This window comes from Palaemon carinicauda, chromosome 8, assembly GCF_036898095.1.
Source record: "Palaemon carinicauda isolate YSFRI2023 chromosome 8, ASM3689809v2, whole genome shotgun sequence".
Taxonomy (NCBI): domain Eukaryota; kingdom Metazoa; phylum Arthropoda; class Malacostraca; order Decapoda; family Palaemonidae; genus Palaemon; species Palaemon carinicauda.
Genome location: NC_090732.1, coordinates 42,662,201 through 42,685,963, shown reverse-complemented (window position 1 = coordinate 42,685,963; position 23,763 = coordinate 42,662,201). Strand labels below are relative to the sequence as shown.

The window sequence follows — 23,763 nt, the reverse complement described above, 5'->3', positions numbered from 1 at the left end:
ATGAATTCCATTTATATAATGTTTTTCTTTATGACGCCGCCTGAAACGGAAACCTTCCATTTGTTTATGCTCCATCTTCGATCACAATAAACAAACGAACGCAATAAACACACATGGTCAAAGTGCTAACTAATGATATTACAAACATTTAGTAAACATTATATTACAAATATTTTACTTATCGTATCCATATAAATTCCTAAATTCGTAGCAAAGATGGAAAACTTTTTTTTTTCCTTATGCGTTTAATCCAGAATAGCAAACTGCCGCTAGTGACAGAATGATAATTTACGATAATTCTAAACTGTTGCGAAAGATAATTGTCCTTTCCATATCCAAAATACTTTTCCTAACTTCAGTTATAAGTCAACTTGTACCCACCTCAATTATGGAACCATATGCAAAAAAGGTAAAAGAAGAAGAAAGTACTAGGCCTATTTTTAAAGTCATCAAACAATTAGGTTACCGCTATTACATTCGATGTAACAGAGAGAGAGAGAGAGAGAGAGATGGTTTTAAATGTACTAAACAATAAATATGATAGGTTATAACACATTGGTGCTTATGTAATATTAACTGTGTTGATGGTTTGAATAAATTAAGAAATGGTGTAAACAATTCTTTGTTAACGTATTCGTACGCGCATATTCGTCAGAGCGGAAGCTAGACATCAGCTGATGTGATCACAGCCAAAAAGTAAAACAAAAAGAAGTCAGCAATACTCGATTTTTAAAACACACCCAAAATTTAAAAACATAAGTACATGTTTTATTATAACGCAAGTGACTATTTAAAGAGTAAAAATTTTCTGGAATAGAATGGTGTTTCCTAAAAAATGTTATTTTCATTAGTAAAATAAATTTTTGAATATACTTACCCGGTGATCATGTAGCTGTCAGCTCTGCTGCCCGACAGAAAACCCTAAGGACGAAATACGCCAGCGATCGCTATACAGGTGGGGGTGTACATCAACAGCGCCATCTGTCGAGCAGGTACTCAAGTACTTCATGTCAACACAGAACCAATTTTCTCCTCGGTCCACTGGGTCTCTATTGGGGAGGAAGGGTGGGTCCTTTAATTTATGATCACCGGGTAAGTATATTCAAAAATTTATTTTACTAATGAAAATAACATTTTTCAATATTAAACTTACCCGGTGATCATGTAGCTGATTCACACCCAGGGGGGTGGGTAGAGACCAGCATACATGTTAACATTAAAAGCTAAGTATTTCGTATTTCATTTTAGCAGTTATTCAAAATAACAAACATAAAATAAATAAGTACCTGGTAAGGAAGTCGACTTGAACAATTACTCTGCCTTTTTCAGTACGTCTTCCTTACTGAGCCTCGCGATCCTCATAGGATGCTGAGCGACTCCTAGGAGCTGAAGTATGAAGGGTTGCAACCCATACAACAGGACCTCATCAAAACCTCTAATCTAGGCGCTTCTCAAGAAATGACTTTGACCACCCGCCAAATCAAGTAGGATGCGAAAGACTTCTTAGCCTTCCGGACAACCCAAAAACAATAATAAAACATTTCAAGAGAAAGATTAAAAAGGTTATGGAATTAGGGAATTGTAATGGTTGAGCCCTCACCCACTACTGCACTCGTTGCTACGAATGGTCCCAGAGTGTAGCAGTTCTCGTAAAGAGACTGGACATTCTTAAGATAAAAAGACGCGAACACTGATTTGCTCTTCCAATAGGTTGCGTCGATTATACTTTGCAGAGATCTATTTTGTTTAAAGGCCACGGAAGTTGCGAAAGCTCTAACTTCGTGTGTCCTTACCTTCAGCAAAGCTTGGTCTTCCTCACTCAGATGGGAATGAGCTTCTCGTATTAACAGTCTGATAAAATAGGATAAAGCATTCTTTGACATAGGCAAAGATGGATTCTTAACTGAACACCATAAAGCTTCAGACGGGCCTCGTAAAGGTTTTAAATAGAACTTAAGAGCTCTTACAGGACATAAGACACTTTCTAGTTCATTTCCAACCATACGATAAGTTTGGAATATCGAACGATATTGGTCAAGGCCGAGAAGGCAGCTCGTGTTGGCTAGAAAACCAAGTTGTAGAACATGTAGCCGTTTCGGATGAGAATCCGATGTTCTTGCTGAAGGCATGAATCTCACTGACTCTTTTAGCTGTGGCTAAGCATATCAGGAAAAGAGTCTTTAAGGTGAGATCTTTCAGGGAGGCTGATTGTAGCGGTTCGAACCTGTCTGACATAAGGAATCTTAGTACCACGTCTAAATTCCAACCAGGTGTAACCAAACGACGCTCCTTCGTGGTCTCAAAAGACTTAAGGAGGTCCTGTAGATCTTTATTGTTGGAAAGATCTAAGCCTCTGTGATGGAAGACTGATGCCAACATGCTTCTGTAACCCTTGATAGTGGGAGCTGAAAGAATCGTTCTTTCCTCAGATATAAGAGAAAGTCAGCTATTCGAGTTACAGAGGTACTGGTCGAGGATACGGATACTGATTTGCACCAGTTTCGGAAGATTTCCCACTTCGATTGGTAGACTCTAAGGGTGGATGTTCTCCTTGCTCTAGCAATCGCTCTGGCTGCCTCCTTCGGAAAGCCTCTAGCTCTCGCGAGTCTTTCGATAGTCTGAAGGCAGTCAGACTAAGAGCGTGGAGGCCTTGGTGTACCTTCTTTACGCGTGGCTGACGCAGAAGGTCCACCCTTAGGGGAAGTGTTCTGGGAACGTCTACTAGCCATCGAAGTACCTCGGTGAGCCATTCTCTCGCGGGCCAGAGGGAATCAACTAGCGTCAACCTTGTCCCTTCGTGAGAGGCGAACTTCTGCAGTACCTTGTTGACAATCTTGAACGGAGGGAATGCATATAGATCTAGATGTGACCAATCTAGTAGAAAGGCATCTATATGAACTGCTGCTGGGTCCGGGATTGGTGAGCAAAATATTGGGAGCCTCTTGGTCATCAAGGTTGCGAAGAGATCTATGGTTGGCTGGCCCCAGGTGGCCCAAAGTCTCTTGCATACATCCTTGTGGAGGGTCCATTCTGTTGGAATTATTTGTCCCTTCCGACTGAGACAATCTGCCATGACATTCAAGTTGCCTTGGATGAACCTCGTTACTAGTGAAATGTCTAGACCTTTTGACCAGGTGAGGAGGTCCCTTGCGATCTCGAACAATGTCAGAGAGTAGGTCCCTCCTTGCTTGGAGATGTACGCCAAAGCCGTGGTGTTGTCCGAGTTCACCTCCACCACTTTGCCTTGAAGGAGAGACCTGAAGCTTTTCCAGGTCAGACGTACTGCCAGTAGCTCCTTGCAGTTGAAATGCATTGTCCTTTGACTCGAGTTCCATAATCCCGAGCATTCCCTACCGTCTAATGTCGCACCCCAGCCTACGTCCGATGCGTCCGAGAAGAGAACGTGGTTGGTAGTCTGAACAGTCAGGGGAAGACCCTCTCTAAGGTTGATATAGTCCTTTCACCAAGTCAGACAAGACTTTATCTTTCCGGAAACCGGGATCAAGACCGCTTTTAGCTTCTTGTCCTTTTCCAGTGAAAAGCTAGATGGAATAGAAGAGGACGGAGGTGTAGTCTTCCTAGTGACACAAATTGATCCACGGATGACAGTGTCCCTACCAGACTCATCCACAGCCTGACTGGGCAGCGTTCCTTCTTCAGCATCTTCTGGATGGATAGCCGGGCTGGGGGTTGATCGTCTTGTTCAGCAACGTCCTCATCAGAGGGTTCCTCATCCGAAACTGATGAGGAAACGGCAACGGAGTGGGCAACGTCTGACTCGCTGGATCCGGTCGCACTGGTGGATGCGTGATGGAGCCGGACGCATGGCATTGCTGCACAGTCTGTGAACTGTCAACAACCAAGGGTGCGCGAGGAAGTACAGCGTCAACCCGAACTGTCTAGACTGTCTGGGTTATGCAGTCAACACCCTACCGGGTTGCTGAAGTTGACGCACTGCGTCACAACAAGTCACCTCTGCTGGTTGTTGAACGTCTTCCTAGTGACACACTGAACGTCAACAACCACCTCCGAGCGTCGCTTAACGTCAACGTGCGACTGGCAACCCACACTGGGTCGTATTGGTGGAGGAACCACCTCAACTGGCAGACGCGAGTAGGATACCTCAGCGTCAACAGGGCGCACAACCAACCTCAATCAAGGACACAAGCTTGGACTGCATGTCTTGCAGCAAAGCCCATAGGGTCTATGGGAGCAGGTGTGGCAACAGACGGGGTTAGCGACTGAGGCGGAACCATTTACCATCCCTGGAAGCCTTGTTATGTGTGACATAATAGTACAGCAACACTTCAAAGGCTTGACAAAAGTGAGAAGTTGACCTGTAAACAACTTGGAGAGTCTCCTGGCTAGACGCCAGGGCGAGTCTACCAGAATTGAGAAGTCCATCTGGGCAGAGGCAAGAACTCCCAAGCCGAGAACTTCTCTCGTGTCTTATCAGACTCTCGCTCTATAAGCCAGTTTAAAAGAAGGGAAAGCAAAGGCTGTATCCCTAAAACTCCTCCTGGTGCAAAACCAGTCGCCTAGCCAACGTAACGCTCTCTAGGAGAGCGAGAGAGCACTAGCTTAACAACAACGGCTTCGAAGCAGCTAGGCCTAGTGTAAGTTCTGACGTTTAGGCGAACGAGGAGCAGCAGTTACAAGATCCGGACGAAGATCCTTAAAAAATCATCATGATTTAATTAAAGTCCATAGGAGGCTAAGCAGCTTAAGGCTCCTCTCCAAATGACAGAGTCCTCAAAGGAATATCAGTAGGAGGGAGAACAGCACTTTCTCATCTACAGGAACCTTGTCCGAGAAAAGCTAGGTTATCTCAGTGAGTCTCTCACTGGTGCATTAGTAGCAGACCAGAAGGCAACGTCATGTAACTGCTTGACAGTCTGTGAACTGTCAACAACTGAACTGTCAACCACAACAGGTGCGTGAGGACATACAGCACTGGTGCATTAGTAGCAGACCAGAAGGCAACGTCATGTAACTGCTTGACAGTCTGTGAACTGTCAACAACTGAACTGTCAACCACAACAGGTGCGTGAGGACATACAGAGTTCACTTGAGACTGCTTTGACTGTCTATACTGAGCAGTCAAAACAACTCTAGAATGCGGATGTTGACGCACCGCGTCAAAACACGGCAACTTAACTCCACCCTCCTGTTGTTGTGGTAACACGCGAACGTCAACGGAGGGTTCCGTGCGTCGGTGAACGTCAACATGCGTCTGGCAGGGTCGACTGCGCATGGATGGTGGAACTCTCACAGCTGGAGTGCGGGAGCAGGTAGCCTCAGCGTCTACTGGACGCACAACCGTGGTTGGTTGTAGGCTAACGGGTGCAGCGTCAACCTTCTCCGCACGATACTCCTGCATAAAAGAAGCTAACTGTGTCTGCATAGACTGTAGCAAAGACCACTTAGGGTCTACAGCAGCAGGTGCGGCAACAGACGGTGTTACTGCCTGTTGCGGTACCACTTTGCCTCTCTTAGGAGGTGTGCAGTCGTCGGAAGACTGCAGCGAGTCCGAACTGACCCAGTGGCTACAACTGGGCCGTTGGACTTGCACGGAAGGGACCGACTTGCACTTAAAAAGCTGCGAGACCTTGGTCCATGGTTTCTTACGAGAAACCTCTTCCGCAGACGAGAAATAAATGGGCTCTCTCGTCTTTGTGTGGGTGGGGCGATCTTGGGTACATACGCACGAAACCACAGAGGGAAAAACGTCTGTTCGTTGATCAAGGCCTGACGAACCCATAAGTCGTTCGACATTACTTCTCCCCTGGGCTTGGGAGCTTGTAAGAGGTCCCGGACTAGGTGAACGACAGGCACGAACAGACGAACCCTCGGACGCCACACTGTAACACTTGCGCATATCACTTTATCACTTCGATTTTCTGTTTTGCACTAATTTCACTGAAATCGAAACTTTTACTGATTTCTACGTGAAATACGCAATTCTACCCTTCATTAAAAGGTAGTAATTGCGAAATCAGTCGTATAATGCAGCTCATTAATACTAGCAAAAAACAGAAAACATATATAAAGATAAAAAATTCAGTGGCTGGGAAAGAGACTAAACACTAGTTCAAATAAACTACGTTTACAATCTCTCACCGCACATAGCCTGGGGACAAGAATAAAACCCTAGAAACGTTTTACCTTCTTCCCCGTACAGCGACTAGGGAGGAGAGTAACACGAGAAACAACGTTACCCGCTTGAACGGAACGTTTTCTCTCCTCTCTCTCCCTCCGTCTCTATCTCTCTCTCTCTTTCTCTCTTGATTTCGCACCTAAGAGAAGAGCCCAATTATAAATCGTCAAAAAAACATTTTATTTGACTAAAAGGAACAAACTGAAAGGTTTTCCAAATAAAAAGTTCCTTTAATTTAGAATTTAAAACATTTAAGTTAAGAAAGAATGAACGAAACGTCAGAAACGATTTACTCTTACTGCAAAGTGAAACCGTGATACTCTCTCTCTATCGTAACGATAGAGCGCATATTGAACGTCCTGAACGTCAACAACTGCGTAGTCTAAAAACTAAACGTTAGTTCATCTTTGAAAACAGTACGAAAACTATCAAACAGATTCTTTCATAAAACATTAAATTTAAAAAGTTTAAAATTCTTTAAAGGCTAACGGGCTCAACGTTGATTAACTTCGGTTCCAATTTCGGACCGCCTACTAAAAGGAAAGGTCGCATATAAACAAAACATAAAAATTTATTTTATATGTTTATATTAAATGGAAAGTTAATCGAAGAGGCCTAATAAAGGCGGAGAGATATAAAATATGTGGATCCATAACGTGTTAAGCAAAATTACAAAAAACCTAAACACACTTCCTTCTAAGGGAAGGGTCGGCCATTTAAAAGTGAAAGAGAGTCCATACTCTCTTTGTCACCATAATTAAATCTATCCAAAACGAGTTCAAGTTTTGAGATGAAGATAAAACCCCTGCATAACGAAAGCTCAAAACTAGAATAGTGTACTTCACCAAATAGTTGTGAAAACAAATCCAGTTAGTAACAGCGTATTTAGTAGGTCTTGCCAGTGGCACGACAGAGAGAAAATTGGTTCTGTGTTGACATGAAGTACTTGAGTACCTGCTCGACAGATGGCGCTGTTGATGTACACCCCCACCTGTATAGCGATCGCTGGCGTATTTCGTCCTTAGGTTTTTCTGTCGGGCAGCAGAGCTGACAGCTACATGATCACCGGGTAAGTTTAATATTGAAAAATAGTGGTTTGCTGACGAAATCGGATACCGTATTTTAAGCTATGATTGAAATGGATGTATACACGGTATAATTTTTTCGTTTTGTATTAATTAACACTTTAAGGAAACCGATTTTGGTTTCTTCATCTATTTATAATTACTGTATTGTATAACACGAGAGAGAGAGAGAGAGAGAGAGAGAGAGAGAGAGAGAGAGAGAGAGAGAGAGAATCAGCTGTTGTAATCTAATGTCGTGTTTTTGTTTCGCGAACCTCCTGAAGCGAGGAATTTATCGCCACAACTAACAATATCCATGTTAATTTCATTCTTAGACTCAAGTTGCCCCACGTGAACTAAGGTTTTATTTCTTAAGGGGAGAGAGAGAGAGAGAGAGAGAGAGAGAGAGAGAGAGAGAGAGAGAGAGAGAGAGAGAGAGAGAGAGAGAGAGAGAGAGAATTTTTATTTTACCGTCTACTCTACAAAAACCAATCTGTGCAAATCAAATGTATACTGTTTAAAATATGACAAAATATTGCCGACTCGTTACCAAAGTTTAGGCTATTCACTGCCGATAAACAAACCCAGTCTACTCGTGAAAACCTTGAATGCCCGAAGGGAAAAATAAAGCTTTTATATATACTGTACTAAACAAAAATAATGCTTTAATATACCATCATTAACACTACCATTAAAATTATCGAAAGGTTGGAGAATCATAAAGATTGCTGAGAACGTAACCACAATTCTGTTTATATTTTGTCAGCTGGACTCGCACAGTAAACAGTTGATTTCATTGTTGATATGGAATTTTATCCTTAAATAGGCTTTTTATTATGAAATTATGTTAATAAGATGAAATGTTAATATTGTTTTGTAACATTTATTATAAATCACCGTATTTAGGGCTACCAACAGGCTTAAAAAGACAATATATTTGATACGTTTTGTAGTCCTTGACTAGCAGACTTGGAACAGCTTCGCAGATACAGAAAATTTATTTTTGAAAAATAGCGATCGCATAAAAGGGGAATCGTATAATTCGAACACGTATAATTCGGGACCCTACTGTATATATATATATATATATATATATATATATATATATATATATATATATATATATATATATATATATATATATATATATATATAAAACAGATTTTTTTTTTCCCTCTGATGGTCCAGCACTTTGCTACAGTAGAGGGGCTTGAGTGTCTCAATGATGGGCTGGGCAATGGCGGTGGGGTAGTTTATCCACCCTGGCAGGCTCAACCATACCGCTAAGGTCAGTTCTGAGAGACCAGATCAAGACTGGACCCCTATAGGCCTTCTCCTTTATTTAAGATAGGCAAAGGCTAGGAGAAGGAAAACTCCAAAATCAAACCAAACCAAACCAAACAAGACCCCAACGGCGGAGCTTCCCAGCGCCGGCGGAAGAGGGAAAGGCCTATCGGGCAGGCAACAAGGCGGGCCTTGACATAACAAGAACCCGGCAGCCCGATGCAACCAACATCGGAGAAGCCGCCTGTCTCGTATGTCTTGAGCCACGGTGAAAACGATGTTGGCCAAGTGTGTGTGCGTGGCAGTTGCAAAGCCACGACCACCCAAAACAATATACCCAGCTACTGGCATTCTGTCGTTTCCTCCACCCTTCTTCTGATAGGAGGCTGATGGCTAACGACAGAACCCAATACTCGGACACGAGTGGGCGCCGATGACGACGACGATAACGGATTTTGAGCAAAGTGAAAAATCTATTTTTGGGTGAGATAGCCATGTCGTCCCAAAGGAAGGTTCCTTTAGGTAGCTTTCTAGGGGATATTTGCTGCAGTGATACTCCCAGAGAATTAACCGTAGGTCTCCAGAATTCTATCTCCTGGCGCGAGTATTCTTAATATATCTTTAAGGATATCGCATGAAATCAGGGGACGTATTTTTCAATACGACACATGGCAATCTTCACCACGAATAGATTTAACTCTTGGAGGGGGGAAGAGTGGTGAACGTAAGGGGAGCGGTTATCAAGGTACCCGGTGGACCCCCTCACCGTACTCCTACGGCCTATTATTCCTAGTTGCATTTAAGCAGGAATAGGCGCAGATAGAGTAGTTTCGGGTGGGGTCATTTTAAGAAAGAAGGGTGGGTCATCAGGACATCCGGGCTATCTCACCCAAAAATAGATTTTCCTCTATCTTAAAATCCGTTTTCGGGGCTCGGCCATGTCGTCCTGATGGAAGCTTACCAGAGAATTAACTTGAAAGTACTGTATCTGTGGGTTTGTATAAGTGCCTTTACTTTGAATGAGTTCCTTATATGGTCTCATAGACCTTTATATATGACATTACCGTTGTCTGTCATATCCACTAAGCTTGGAATTAGCTTAGGGCTTCCTGCCCCCTGCAGGGAAAGTATCAACTTCGACTATAAGGATTCAAAGTTTGTATCTCCATAGGGACGGAGGGTAATACTTAAGAGATTACCCTTCTCATACCTTGGAAATCTGTACTCTGATTTCAAGTTGGGCCTTTCTAGGGTTTAATTAAAACTCTAGTATGCTTTATTCGTCTGTAACTGAGATAGCAGCAATAAGACGCAAATACATTTAGTATTTTACCTTGCAACTAGATTATCAAATGTAGATACAATCAGGTAAGAATCTGATCCAGCATTGAAAACACATCAGGGTCCATATTTTCTCTTGTCGAAAAAATATGTAATTTCATCGAAATGATGCCACTCAATGGAGATATGAAACCAAATCTGACTGATTTGTTCAGATTTTGGAAATGCATGAACACCGTGACGTAACGTTCACTTGGCACTGGTGTTATCGGTCAGATATGCACCTATATGAAACAGTGTGTTAATCATCATTGTGATTTGCACTCGATGGTAAATGTACCCATGCACCTAATGCACTGGAAAGTACCAAAGCAGTTCACTATTCATCGTAGCGCTAGACGGGTTTTATAACACTACCCGCCGCCACCACAACATGTTTTATTTCATGTACTTGCTTCGTATAGTGTCTGTAAAAGATCTGGTTGATCTCCACCCAGTGTATGAGCGGAGTCTACCAAAGCCCCTGTGTTGGAATTTTCTTTGGATCGTGACCTGCGGGTGAGCTGTCAGGATCCGCTCTGTGAAAAAGTAGGTGAGCTTTGCTCTCAGTTGTCTTAGGAGACAGTCAGAAATAAATTGAATGTTTTCGAGGAAGTAATGAAAATTGCAAGGTAGAGCATGCTAAGTATTTCAGTATTGATAATATCAAAAGAAAAGCCAGGAATGACTGGAAAGAATATTTAGACAGTGAACCAGATGAGGCTGACAAAGCTATGAATTCAGGAACTGGCTATGGTATAAGAATTGCTCATGGAATTAATAATGAAATCCTGACTAGGGAAAAGAAGAAGAAGCATATACCCATCAAAAAGAGATAGATTTTTTATAAAACCAGAAGTTAAAGAAAGGCAATGTTGAATGGAACACTTTAGTGAGGTCATGAATAGAAGATATGAAAGGAATAATTTGATTGATATACCTGAAGCTGATGAACACCTTGATGTGCCCATGAATGAATTCAGTGTGTTTGAAGTCGAAGCTATCCTCAAAACACTAAAGAGATGGAAAGCCCCTGGACATGATGGAATAAATGCCGAGATGATACTGGCTGAAAATGAAGGTGACTCCAAGAATACTTACAAGATTATTTTGTAGAATGTGGCATGAAGAGGCAAAACCTGATGAATGGGAGTTAGTGTTGGTGAAAAAGGGAAAAAAAAAGACCTGACTGATTGCAATAATTACAGGGGCATAACAATTACGTCAGTTATGAATCTATACATATGCTTATTCTAAAGAGACTGGAGAGATAGATTGATGAAAAGCTGAAAGATGAAAAATCAGGATTTAGAAAAGGTAGAAGTTGCACTGACCAAATTTTCATTTTGGGACATGTTGTACAGATCTGCGCAGGTTACAGAAATCCACTTTTGAAGGCATTTGTGGACTATGAAAAAGCCTTTGATAGTGTGCACAGACCAATTTTGTGGATTGTCCTGCGTTATTCTTGAAACCCTCTTAAATATGTAAAAATGTTATTTTGATTATAAAATAAATTTTTGAATATACTTACCCGGTGATTATATAGCTGCAACTCTGTTGCTCGACGGACAACTCTACGGAAAAAACTCGCCAGCGATCACTACACAGGTTGCGGGTGTGCCCAACAGCGCCATCTGTCGACCAGATACCCAGCTCTCAATGTAAACAAAGACTCAATTTTCTCCTCGTCCCACTGCGTCTCTATTGGGGAGGAAGGGAGGGTCATTTAATTTATAATCACCGGGTAAGTATATTCAAAAATTTATTTTATAATCAAAATAACATTTTTCAATATTTAACTTAGCCGGTGATTATATAGCTGATTCACACCAGGATGGTGGGTAGAGACCAGTAATATATGTTTACACTTTTATGAGCTAAGAGTTTTTTATTTCATTTTAGAAGTTATCAAAATAACAAAAACAAAATAAATAGGTACCTGGTAAGGAAGTCGACTTGAACAATTACTCTGCCTTTTAAGTACGTCTTCCTTACGGAGCCTCGCGATCCTCTTAGGATGCTGATCGACCCCTAGGATCTGAAGTATCAAGGGTTGCAACCCATACAACAGGACCTCATCAAACCCCTAATCTAGGTGCTCTCAAGAAATGACTTTGACCACCCGCCAAATCAACCAGGATGCGAAAGGCTTCTTAGCCTTCCGGACAACCCATAAAAAAACAACATTTCAAGAGACAGATTAAAAGGATAAGGAATTAGGGAATTGTAGTGGTTGAGCCCTCACCCACTACTGCACTCGCTGCTACGAATGGTCCCAGTGTGTAGCAGTTCTTGTAAAGAGACTGGACATCTTTCAAGTAAAATGACGCGAACACTGACTTGCTTCTCCAATAGGTTGCGTCCATTATACTTTGCAGAGATATGTTTTGCTTAAAGGCCACGGAAGTTGTTACAGCTCTAACTTCGTGCGTCTTCACCTTAAGCAAAGTTCGGTCTTCCTCACTCAGATGTGAATGAGCTTCTCGTATTAACAATCTGGTAAAGTCTGACCAAGCATTCTTTGACATAGGCAAGGATGGTTTCTTAACTGAACACCATAAAGCTTCAGATTGGCCTTGTAAAGGTTTAGTACGCTTTAAATAGAACTTAAGAGCTCTAACAGGGCATAAGACTCTTTCTAGTTCATTGCCTATGATCTCCGATAAGCTGGGGATATCGAAAGATTTAGGCCAAGGCCGAGAAGGCAGCTCATTTTTGGCTGGAAAACCAAGTTGTAGCGAACAAGTGGCTTTTTCTGATGAAAATCCGATGTTCTTGCTGAAGGCATGAATCTCACTGACTCTTTTAGCCGAGGCTAAGCATACCAGGAAAAGTGTCTTAAGAGTGAGATCTTTCAGGGAGGCTGATTGTAACGGCTCCAACCTGTCTGACATGAAGAATCTTAGTACCACGTCTAAATTCCATCAAGGGGTAGCCAAACGACGCTCCTTGGTGGTCTCAAAAGATTTAAGTAGGTCTTGCAGATCTTTATGTTTGGAAAGATCTAAGCCTCTATGCCGGAAGACCGATGCCAACATGCTTCTGTAGCCCTTGATAGTGGGAGCTGAAAGGGATCGTCCTTTTCTCAGGTATAAGAGAAAAACAGCTATTTGAGCTACAGAGGTACTGGTCGAGGATACAGAAACTGACTTGCACCAGTCTCGGAAGACCTCCCACTTCGATTGGTAGACTCTAATGGAAAACGCTCTCCTTGCTCTAGCAATCGCACTGGCTGCTTCCTTCGAAAAGCCTCTAGCTCTCGAGAGTCTTTCGATAGTCTGAAGGCAGTCAGACGAAGAGCGTGGAGGCTTTGGAGTACCTTCTTTACGTGTGGCTGACGTAGAAGGTCTACCGTTAGAGGAAGACTACTGGGAACGTCTACTAACCATCGAAGTATCTCGGTGAACAATTCTCTCGCGGGCCAGAGGGAAGCAACTAACGTCAACCTTGTCCCTTCGTGAGAGGCGAACTTCTGCAGTACCTTGTTGACAATCTTGAACGGTGGGAATGCGTAGAGATCCAGATGTGACCAATCTAGGAGGAAAGCATCTATATGTATTGCTGCTGGGTCCGGGACTGGAGAGCAATAGATTGGAAGCCTCTTGGACAGCGAGGTTGCAAAGAGATCTATGGATGGTTTTACCCCAAGTGGCCCAAAGTCTCTTGCACACATCCTTGTGGAGGGTCCATTCGGTTGGAATTACTTGCCCTTTCCGACTGAGACAATCTGCTATGACGTTCAAGTCGCCTTGGATGAACCTCGTTACTAGGGAGATGTCTTGACCTTTTGACCAGATGAGCAGGTCCCTTGCGATCTCGTACAACGTCAGTGAGTAGGTACCTCCTTGTTTGGAGATGTACGCCAAGGCCGTGGTGATGTCCGAGTTAACTTCCACCACTTTGCCTCGAAGGAGAGACTTGAAGCTTTTCAAGGCCAGATGTACTGCCAACAGCTCCTTGCAGTTGATATGCATGCTCCTCTGACTCGAGTTCCACAGTCCTGAGCATTCCCGACCGTCTAGTGTCGCGCCCCAGCCCACGTCTGATGCGTCCGAGAAGAGAACGTGGTTGGGAGTCTGAACAGCCAGGGGAAGACCCTCTCTTAGGTTAATATTGTCCTTCCACCAAGTCAGACAAGACTTTATCTTTTCGGAAACCGGGATCGAGACCGCTTCTAGCGTCTTGTCCTTTTTCCAGTGAAAAGCTAGATGGTATTGAAGAGGACGGAGGTGTAGTCTTCCTAGTGACACAAATTGTTCCACGGATGACAGCATCCCTACCAGACTCATCCACAGCCTGACTGAGCAGCGTTCCTTCTTCAGCATCTTCTGGATGGATAGCAGGGCTTGATCTATTCTGGGGGCTGATCGTCTTGTTGTTCAGCAACGTCCTCATCAGAGGGTTCCTCATCCGAAAACTGATGAGGAAACGGCAACGGAGTGGGCAACGTCTGGCTCGCTGAGTCCGGTCGCACTGGTGCATGCGTGACGGAGCCGGACGCAACATCATGGAACTGCTGCACAGTCTGTGAACTGTCAACAACCATGGGTGCGCGAGGAAGCACAGCGTCAACCCGAGACTGTCTAGACCGTCTGGGTTGTGCAGTCAACACCCTACCGGGTTGCTGAGGTTGACGCACTGCGTCAAAACAAGTCACCTCTGCTGGTTGTTGAACGTCCTGAACGTCAACGTGCGGCTGGCAACCCACACTGCATCGGTGGAGGAACCACCTCAACTGGCAGACGCGAGTAGGTTACCTCAGCGTCAACAGGGCGCACAACCGACCGGTTGGAAGGTTGTTGGCCAGAAGGTTCGGTAGCAACCTTCTCCGCATTAAAGTCCTCTATCAAGGACGCAAGCTTGGACTGCATGTCTTGCAGCAAAGCCCATTTAGGGTCTACGGGAGCAGGTGCGGCAACAGACGGGGTTAGCGACTGAGGCGGTACCGCTTACCGTCCCTGAAAGCCTTGTTATGCATGACATAATTGTACAGCAAAACTTCAAAGGCTCGAAAACAGCTGTGAAGTTGACCTGTAAACTTGGAGCGTCTCCTGGCCAGGCGCCAGGGAGAGTCTACGAGAATTGAGAAGTCTATCTGGGCAGAGGCATGAACTCCCAAGCCGAGAACTTCTCTCGTGTCATATCAGACTCTCGCTCTATAAACCAGTTTAAAAGAAGGGAAAGCAAAGGCTGTATTCCCCAAACTCCTCCTGGTGGAAAACCAGTCGCATAGCCAACGTAAAGCTCTCTAGAAGAGCGAGAGAGCACTAGCTTAAAAACAACGGCTTCGAAGTAGCTAGGCCTAGTGTAAGCTCTGACGTTTAGGCGAACGAGGAGCAGCAGTTACAAAAAGATCCGGACAAAGATCCTTAAAAAAAATCATCATGATTTAATTAAAGTCCATAGGGGGCTAAGCAGCTTTAGGCTCCTCTCCATCTGACAGAGTCCTCAAGGGAATATCAGTAGGAGGGGGAACAGCAACTTCCTCATCTACAGGAACCTTGTCCGATAAAAGCTGAGTCTCAAGCAAGGGAGAGACCTACCGTGGTGGCAATGTTTTACAAGCAGAGTCCACACTCGCTGGTGCATTAGTAGCGGACCAAAACCAACGTCATGTAACTGCTTGACAGTCTGTGAACTGTCAACCACAACAGGTGCGTGAGGACGCACAGCGTCCACTCGAGACTGCTTTGACTGCCTAGACTGAGCAGTCAAAACAACTCTAGAATGCGGAGGTTGACGCACAGCGTCAAAACAAGTCAACTCCGATTGTTAGTGAACGTCTTGAACGTCAACAGGAGCATCAGCAAGTGGCCTAACGTCAAAATGCGGCTGAAAAACCACACGAGACCGCATCGAGTGTGGTTCTACACAACCTGACTAACGTGACTAAGCTACGCCAACGTCAATAGTAAGCACAAGGGAACGTTAGGTTGGCTGAAAGCCAGGATATCAATGAGATAAACGGCTAGACTCAACGGACTAATCGGCAGAATAGTCTTCCATAAGGGAGGCAAGCATATACTGCATGTCTTGCCATACAACCCATTAAGGATCAACGGAAATGGTTGTGGTAAGAGACGAGGGTAACGTCTGTGACCGCAACACTTTGCCAACAAAAAAAGACTCTCGGAGTCTGTGTTACGCTTTTGTTAGGCGGCGAGCAGTTATCCGATGACTGCATAGGGTCAGAGCTGTCCTAATGGTTGTAACCAGGATGCTGGACCTGTCCTGAAAGGACTGACTTTCGCTGAAGGGCTTCGAAACCTTGTGACAGGTTTCTTATGCGAAAAGCCTTCGGATGACGAGGAGAAACAATGTCTCTCTCGTCTTATGGTAGGGGAGATCTTGGTAAGATACACCCGATACCATAGAGGGAAAACGTCTGTTCGTTGATCAAGGCCTCTCGAACCCATAAGTCGTTTGACATTACTTCTCCCCTGGGCTTGGGAGCATGCAAGAGGTCCCGGACTAGGTGAACGACAGGCACGAACAGACGAACCCTCGGACGCAACACTGTAACACTTTGCGCATATCACTTTATCACTTCGATTTTCTGTTTTGCACTTATTTCACTGAAATCGAAACTTTTACTGATTTCTACCTGAAACATGCAATTCTACCCTTCATTAAAAGGTAGTAATTGCGAAATCAGTCGTATAATGCAAGCTCATTGAAACCAGCAAAAAACAGAAAACATAAGCTCATTGAAACCAGCAAAAAACAGAAAACATATTTTAAGATAAAAAAAATCAGTGGCTGGGAAAGAGACTAAACACTAGTTCATATAAACTACGTTTTCAATCTCTCACCGCACATAGCCTGGGGACGAGAATAAAAACCTAAAAACGTTTTATCCTTCCTCCCCGTAGAGCGACTAGGGACGCGAGTAACACGAGAACAACGTTACCCGCTTGAACGGAACGTTTTCTCTCCTCTCTCTCCCTCCGTCTCTATCTCTCTCTCTCTTTCTCTCTTGATTTCGCACCTAAGAGAAGAGCCCAATTATATTTCGTCAAAAAAACATGTTATTTGACTAAAGGAAAAAACTGAAAGGTTTTTCAAATAAAAAGTTCCTTTAAATTAGAATTTAAAACATTTAAGCTAAGAAAGAATGAACAAAACGTCAGAATCGATTTACTCTTACTGCAAAGTGAAACCGTGATACACTCTCTCTCTATCGTAACGATAGAGCGCATGTTGAACGTCCTGAACGTCAACAACTGCGTAGCATAAATAAACTAAACGTTAGTTCATCTTTGAAAACAGTACGAAGACTATCAAAGAAATTCTTTCATAAAATATTACATTTAAAAAGTTTTAAATCCTTAGCTCTTTAAAAGCTAATTACGATATAAAGGACTCAACGTTGATTAACTTCGGTTTCCAAGTTAGGACCGCCTACTCTCAGGAAAGGTCGTATATAAACAAAACATTAAAATTTATTTTTACATGTTTATAATAAATGGAAAGTTAATCGAAGAGGCCTAATAAAGGCGGAGAGATATAACGTGATAAGATAATACTAAAAGCCTAAACACACTTCCGTCTAAGGGAAGGGTCGGCCATTTAAAAGTGAAAGAAAGACCATACTCTCTTTGTCACCATAATCAAATCTATCCAAAACGAGTTCAAGATTTAAGATGAAGATAAAACACCTGCATAGCGAAAGCTCAAAACTAGAATATAGTATTTCACCAAATAGATGTGAAAAACTCCAGTTTAGCAACAGCGAGTAAAGTACGTCTTGTCGACACCTCGACAGAGAGAAAATTGAGTCTTTGTTTACATTGAGAGCTGGGTATCTGGTCGACAGATGGCGCTGTTGGGCACACCCGCAACCTGTGTAGCGATCGCTGGCGAGTTTTTTCCGTAGAGTTGTCTGTCGAGCAACAGAGTTGCAGCTATACAATCACCGGCTAAGTTAAATATTGAAAATTTGATTAAGTCTGTTCATGAACATAGCAAGCGCAAAGTTCATGTTAATGGAGTCTTATCAAATGAAATTCCAGCGAACAGCAGAGTACTCCAAGGGAATGTGTTGTCACCTGTGTTGTTTAGCCTCCTCGTGGATTTTGTAATGCGTAGAACAGTCAGAGATGGTGGAGAAAGATTGGACTGAATTGGTGATAGGAATTTAGCAGACCTAGAGTATGGTGATAATGCTGTTGTTGTTAGCAGAACACCACAGGATTTGCAATGCTCGCTTACCAGAAAATAATTTTGTAGATTTGAGAACAAAGCCCTCGGAAGGATATTCAGAGTTGAATGGCAGGACAGAATTAGAAATGAAATTATAAGAGATTACTAGAGTGCTGTATGTGGATGAGATCATGATGAGGGGTAGATGGAGATGGTTTGGGCATGCTCTTCACACTCCCCAAAAGAGATTATTTCACCAAACATTCAGCTGGGCTCCACAAGGCAAAAGAAGAGTTGGAAGACCCAGGCCTACATGGCTGAGGACTATGAAGTACGAAGTAGTACATGATGAATGGAGAAGTATTAAATTAAAGGGTCAAGATAGAGATGACTGGCAAAATCTAACCGAGGACATTTGCATCAATAAACGTAGGAGGAGATGATGATGATGAGTACAATACTGTACTGTAGCCTTACCGTCCCCAGTACCTTGTGCAAATATGTGCACATGTACTTTACACTGTACATTTGATTATAAACTGGTAGAAACCAAATAAAAATATCAAGCAGTACTTAATGTGTTAATCAGCGGCTCAGGTACCGACTGATAGGCAAGGGACAGTCACTTTTTAGGTTAGGATATTTGACGCAAGGGCAACAGGCACTCTTGAATTTTCACTTTTCACACCTGTCTGGGTTACCTAACCCTCTTGAAATAAGAGGTCTGACTGTAGATCGAGGATCAGTATCAGAGAATTGGATGTTCTGGCAATTGTGTCACCAAAGTGTCTCGGAAACATTGTGGGGCAGGAAAGGGACGTGAACTTCTGCAAACATCCCAACCAGCAGCATTTGTACTTGGTCTCAAATGAGACAGTAGTGGAAGCAAGAGCTCCCATACTCCGTACCAAAAATCCTTCCTGGGGGTTGGGTTTTGGTACAGCACTGCTCTCCCCATAAGACCATGCAGAGGGAATGGCCTAGCGACTACGCCAGATTGGTCGTGTGCTCAAGTGATTCCTTCTTCCTTTTCTATAGCAGAAAACTGTGGAAGAACAGGCAATAGGGACAACCAATCTAGTTCTCTGGTGTCTCAAAAGTAATGAATTTCTACGCACGAATGTAAATCCCAATCGTTATTCCCAATCTCTGTAACAGATCCTAAGTTTCAAGATTGCTATAGACTACACAATTGCAAGATTCCTGGCCTCGGAAAGAAATCGTATGGTTCCCAATTACTGTACACAAATGTTGAGCTCCAGTAAGCAGTACTGTAAATAATTGTAGAGTTATCAATTGCAGTAGGCAATCATAGTGTTTCCAATTGCAGTAGGCAATCATAGAATTTCCAATTGCGGTAGGCGACTGTAGAGTTTCTAATAGCAGATGACTGTGGTTACATCGTAAATTTCACTATCGCGGAGCACAGCAAATGCCATGGGGAACCACAATCGTGGAGACCACGCATAAGACAGCCTGCCTTGCAAGGGGTAAACACAACTGGAACATTCCCCAAAGTTGAAACCCATAAGGGCAAGAAACGATTAAATATCAGGCTTGACCATGTAAGATCTCGTAGTCTATACATGCGATGAGAATGGTCCTAGGTTTATCTTCCATTGTATCATGTAACGGAACAGCAAGGATGAGGCAGACGCCAAAAGTTGTGAGACCCAATAGTCACTAAAGTAGATATGTGAAGCGTTCAATTGCGTAGTGTAGAGCAAGTGTGGTGAATACATGAACCTCATAACCAAAAGTATTTTTGGTACATAACTTCTCAGAATGTGCTTTGTATACAACTCGCTTAGGTTGGTGAGGGACCTTTTATCCCCATCGAGAAAACAAAAGCTCCATCTTACAAGAGGGCAAGTGCTAGCAACAAGTGTGTATCCCGAACCTTTCAGCGCTGGGTACGGTCTTAGTATGAATCACTTAAGTGTTAGGTATGATCTCAGTATATACTGCCCTCACACACTCAAGAGATCATTGGAGACACATAGATATGTTGATCAGACCTATTTAGACATTGTCTTTCCCTCAAATGTACCAGTAGCACTCTGCTGATAAATAGCGTGTCTCAGTGTTTGCACCCGAAGGATAGAATTTGGTAAGTATCTCTTCCATCACTCTCCTGAAAACTAGAGGGTAGTCGTGTAGGACAGGAAGAGACGGGGGAGACCTTTACTCCTGCTGGTAGTGTGTGCGCTTGTTCTTATGAGAGACCACAGGTGGTCGGTGTGTACTGTAAGCACTTGTATCGCATACCTATATGTACCTTTAGGAGAGGAATGTTCTGCGTTAGCATTCTCTGGCCTTCTGAAATCTTCTAGTAAACTTATGAATTATCAAGCTGCTTGCCTTACTAAAAGGCAAATGTGAACTGTCATTAGATGAGTGTAGCTTCCTAGAACGAAACGTGCGAACAGTAGAACATTCTTGATCTGGAGATCAGACGCTAGCAGTAGAGCTGCTAGCGTTCTAATGGGTGCACGAACAGATAACCTAGTTCTTCCATAGGAGTGAGTGATCACAACTAGATGACATGACGCTCCCATAGGAATGCATGATCACAAACAGATGAGGTGGCATTCCCTTAGAAGAATGCAAACACATAGTAGCACAGCAATGGGTGCAAAGTAACGCATAATCTCACTATCCCTTTCTTCGTCCTCAGTGAAGGATTGGGGAATGATGTTTCTCCCATGTGGGGAGAAACACTAAGATTCACTTATATGAAATTCCTATTGATAAGTCTTAAAGGAACTACTGTCTAAAATGGGCACAAATAGGGTGGCTACCTTTTTTTTCTTCCAATCAGCAGTGTGCTTAAAGTCTGACAAATGCATGGATCCACTGTGTGGTGTTAAGAGAAAGAATAACTTGAAGTTCCCCTTCTACCAATAATGTGCAACGATGTTTCATTCATAATTTACAATGCTTTTGTCATCCCTACAACACACTGACAAGACAATAAACTGCAACAGAAATACTATCAACAGGAAAAAAAAAAAGAGTGAACATTGGAAGGTTACACAGAAACTCTCAATCAGATACATTTATCAGGAAAACTTCAAAATCTTTCATCTCCCTAAATTCCCTCAAAAACAACTAACTGTTAGCCATAAAATAGAAGCAAAGCAAAAAATTAAAACAGCCAGTTGATGATGCCAGGAGTATGTTTGTAATCTTCAGCAGCTAAAAACAAAGTGATTATTCAGTGTACTGTACTGGATGGGGGGGGGGTTTCCATGCCACCCTAGTTATTCAGTGTACTGGGTGGGGTGGGGTGGGGGATTTTCCACGCCACCCACTATTAACTACGGACACTTTGTTACAAATTTTAACAAATGAAGTTCAAACCAAGCTGAAATCAAAAGACTCAGGTTTGTATTTGTGTAGGAACAAATACCAATTAACGGACAATATTAAAAACTTACCCAATTTTGATAAGCTGCCCATCTTTCATTTTATGCTCATTACATTTTATTTCTTCAGTCAACCCAATCATCTTTGACTCTTCATAGGAGGTGGTTATATCATTAAGTAATATACGTAACTCCTGTAAAAAAAATAAAATGAAAAATGTGATAGAAAAAAAGAATCCAAAACAAACAGGAACGATTAGGAATATCTCTCATCTACGATTATTATTATTATTAGCTAAGCTATAACCTATTTGGAAGAGCAGAATGTTTTATGTCCAAGACCTCTAACAGGGAAATATAGCTCAGTGAAGAAAGAAAAAAATCTATATGAAAAGTAATAAATAGTATAAAATATCTTACGATCAATTACATTATAATACAGTACATGTCATTTTTCGACTCGGCCATGTCTTCCTGATGGAAGGTTCCTTTAGGTAGCATTGTAAGGGATATTTGCTACAGTGATACTTCCAGAGAATTAACCGTAGGTCTCCAGAATTCTATCTCCTGGCGCGAGCATCCTTAATATATCTTTAAGAATATCTCATAAAATCAGGGGACTTATTTTTTGATACGACACATAGCAATCTTCACTCCGAATAAATTTAACTCTTTGAGGGGGAGGAGTGGCGAATGAAAGGGGAGCCGTTATCAAGGTACCCGGTGGACCCCTCCCTGTACTGCTACGGCCCATCATTCCTTTGAACTGTAGCATTTAAGCAAAATGCGTTCCCATGATTCTCTTGGTGTTGTTATTGTTTATTGGAATATTATCATGCAATCTCCTGCATCTTCATCCTCTGGAAAATTGAGTATTTAATCTTTCCTGTGTATAATTTATAGCTCCCTTCTCACAGTTGAATTGGCATAATTTAAGTGTGCTGTTGCAGGTCATAAATGCAATTATTTAGTTAGTAGTCAGACGCTTCCGGTATTTAGCTATAAAGAAACTTTTTATCTAGTTAGGCAAAATTATACTAGTGAAGATTGCATATATATATTTCCTCTTCTAATATATAATGTTACTTTCGTATGCCTAACCCGTTTTGTATACATTAGTAATGTAAATCCCATTGTTTAACCTCTTGAATCATTCCTATTAATTTGGGTGGGGATATATATCCCCTAGAATTTATTGGTATAATTCGATACGTTTCTCTTTTAGAGAAAAGAGGATAAACCCTTCCTCCCCCTGAGCGGCGCCATCCCAAGCAGCAACCCTATCTTTCGTCATCACCAACGAGTAGTTAACTCCGGCTTGTTTTAGATAGTTTTACCGTCGATATTCTTTGCCGCCGAGTACCCCGGCTTCGAAGTATGACGGTAACTCAGGGTGTATTGTCTGGTAGCCAAAAATGTCGCCGACAGGGGAATCGTGATTCCTCTACTGCCCACGACGTTGTCAGCATGGGAAGCTATGCTTCCTTAGTTTACAACCAAAAGTAGGCGGCATACCTGCTGCCACCTTTCTCCCTTGTAGACTATAAGATATGCCTTATAGCCAACAATGTTGCCGACAGGGGAATTCTTATTCCTCTGCCGACCATGACAGCATTGGCACAGGAAGCCATGCTTCCTTAGTTTATAGCCGAAAGTAGGCGGCATGCCTGCAGCCGCCTTTCTCCCCTGCAAACTATAAGACCCTTTTCACTCCCTCCTTAAGTGTCGGCCTAGCCGTCAAAACATTCTTTTGGCCGGTATTCTACAATCATCCCAGCTTGCTGGATTGACTAAGTTGCCGGCCGGGACCATACCAGCGGCGGTTAGGTTACCGCCTCGGCCAACTTCCTTCCTTCACCAAAACTGAATGCCCCGGGGGGAAGATTGAGCCGGCCCTGACGGCTGCCGGTCGGAAACCCAATATACTGTTGAGAATTCTTCAGTCCTCTCTTGGACTGCCATCCACAGACCTTGCAACCAGCAGTACATCCAGCAGCAAAAGTTGTGGCTGGATGGAAGCTAGAATCAGATGCATTCCTCCCCTTCCATTACAATTCTCATTCTGGCAAGGAGACAGTAGGCGGCAGTAGCCCTCCTACACTTCCATTTATTGTGCAAAACCATAATAATAGGAAAACCTCCTTTCCATTCTTTCTCTCTCTCTATCACTTAGTACCCGCCAGGCACTAGCCTAACCGCGGCAGTGTAACGGTAAAACTACAGTATACAACAATACAGTAGCCAGTAAAACTACAGTATATAACAATACAGTGGTTGGAAAACTACAGTATATAACAATACAGTAGTACAAGTATTTCTAACATACTCTGTGTATCCTTTCGCAGTCTATTGTTGGGACAACATAACATGATGAGGTTGAAGCATTCCCTCAAAACCCTCATGAATCCTTTGATTATCGGGACAC

General features: G+C 42.9%; 1 protein-coding gene across 1 annotated transcript in view; it reads right to left on the bottom strand.

Annotated features, from left to right (window-relative positions):
* LOC137645725 (putative autophagy-related protein 11) overlaps positions 1 to 23,763 on the bottom strand; it is a 507,493-nt gene that overhangs the window by 292,182 nt on the left and 191,548 nt on the right. The window contains exon 3 of the mRNA XM_068378611.1: positions 21,411 to 21,532. Coding sequence (XP_068234712.1) covers positions 21,411 to 21,532 — 122 coding nt within the window. The remainder of the gene's footprint in view (positions 1 to 21,410; positions 21,533 to 23,763) is intronic.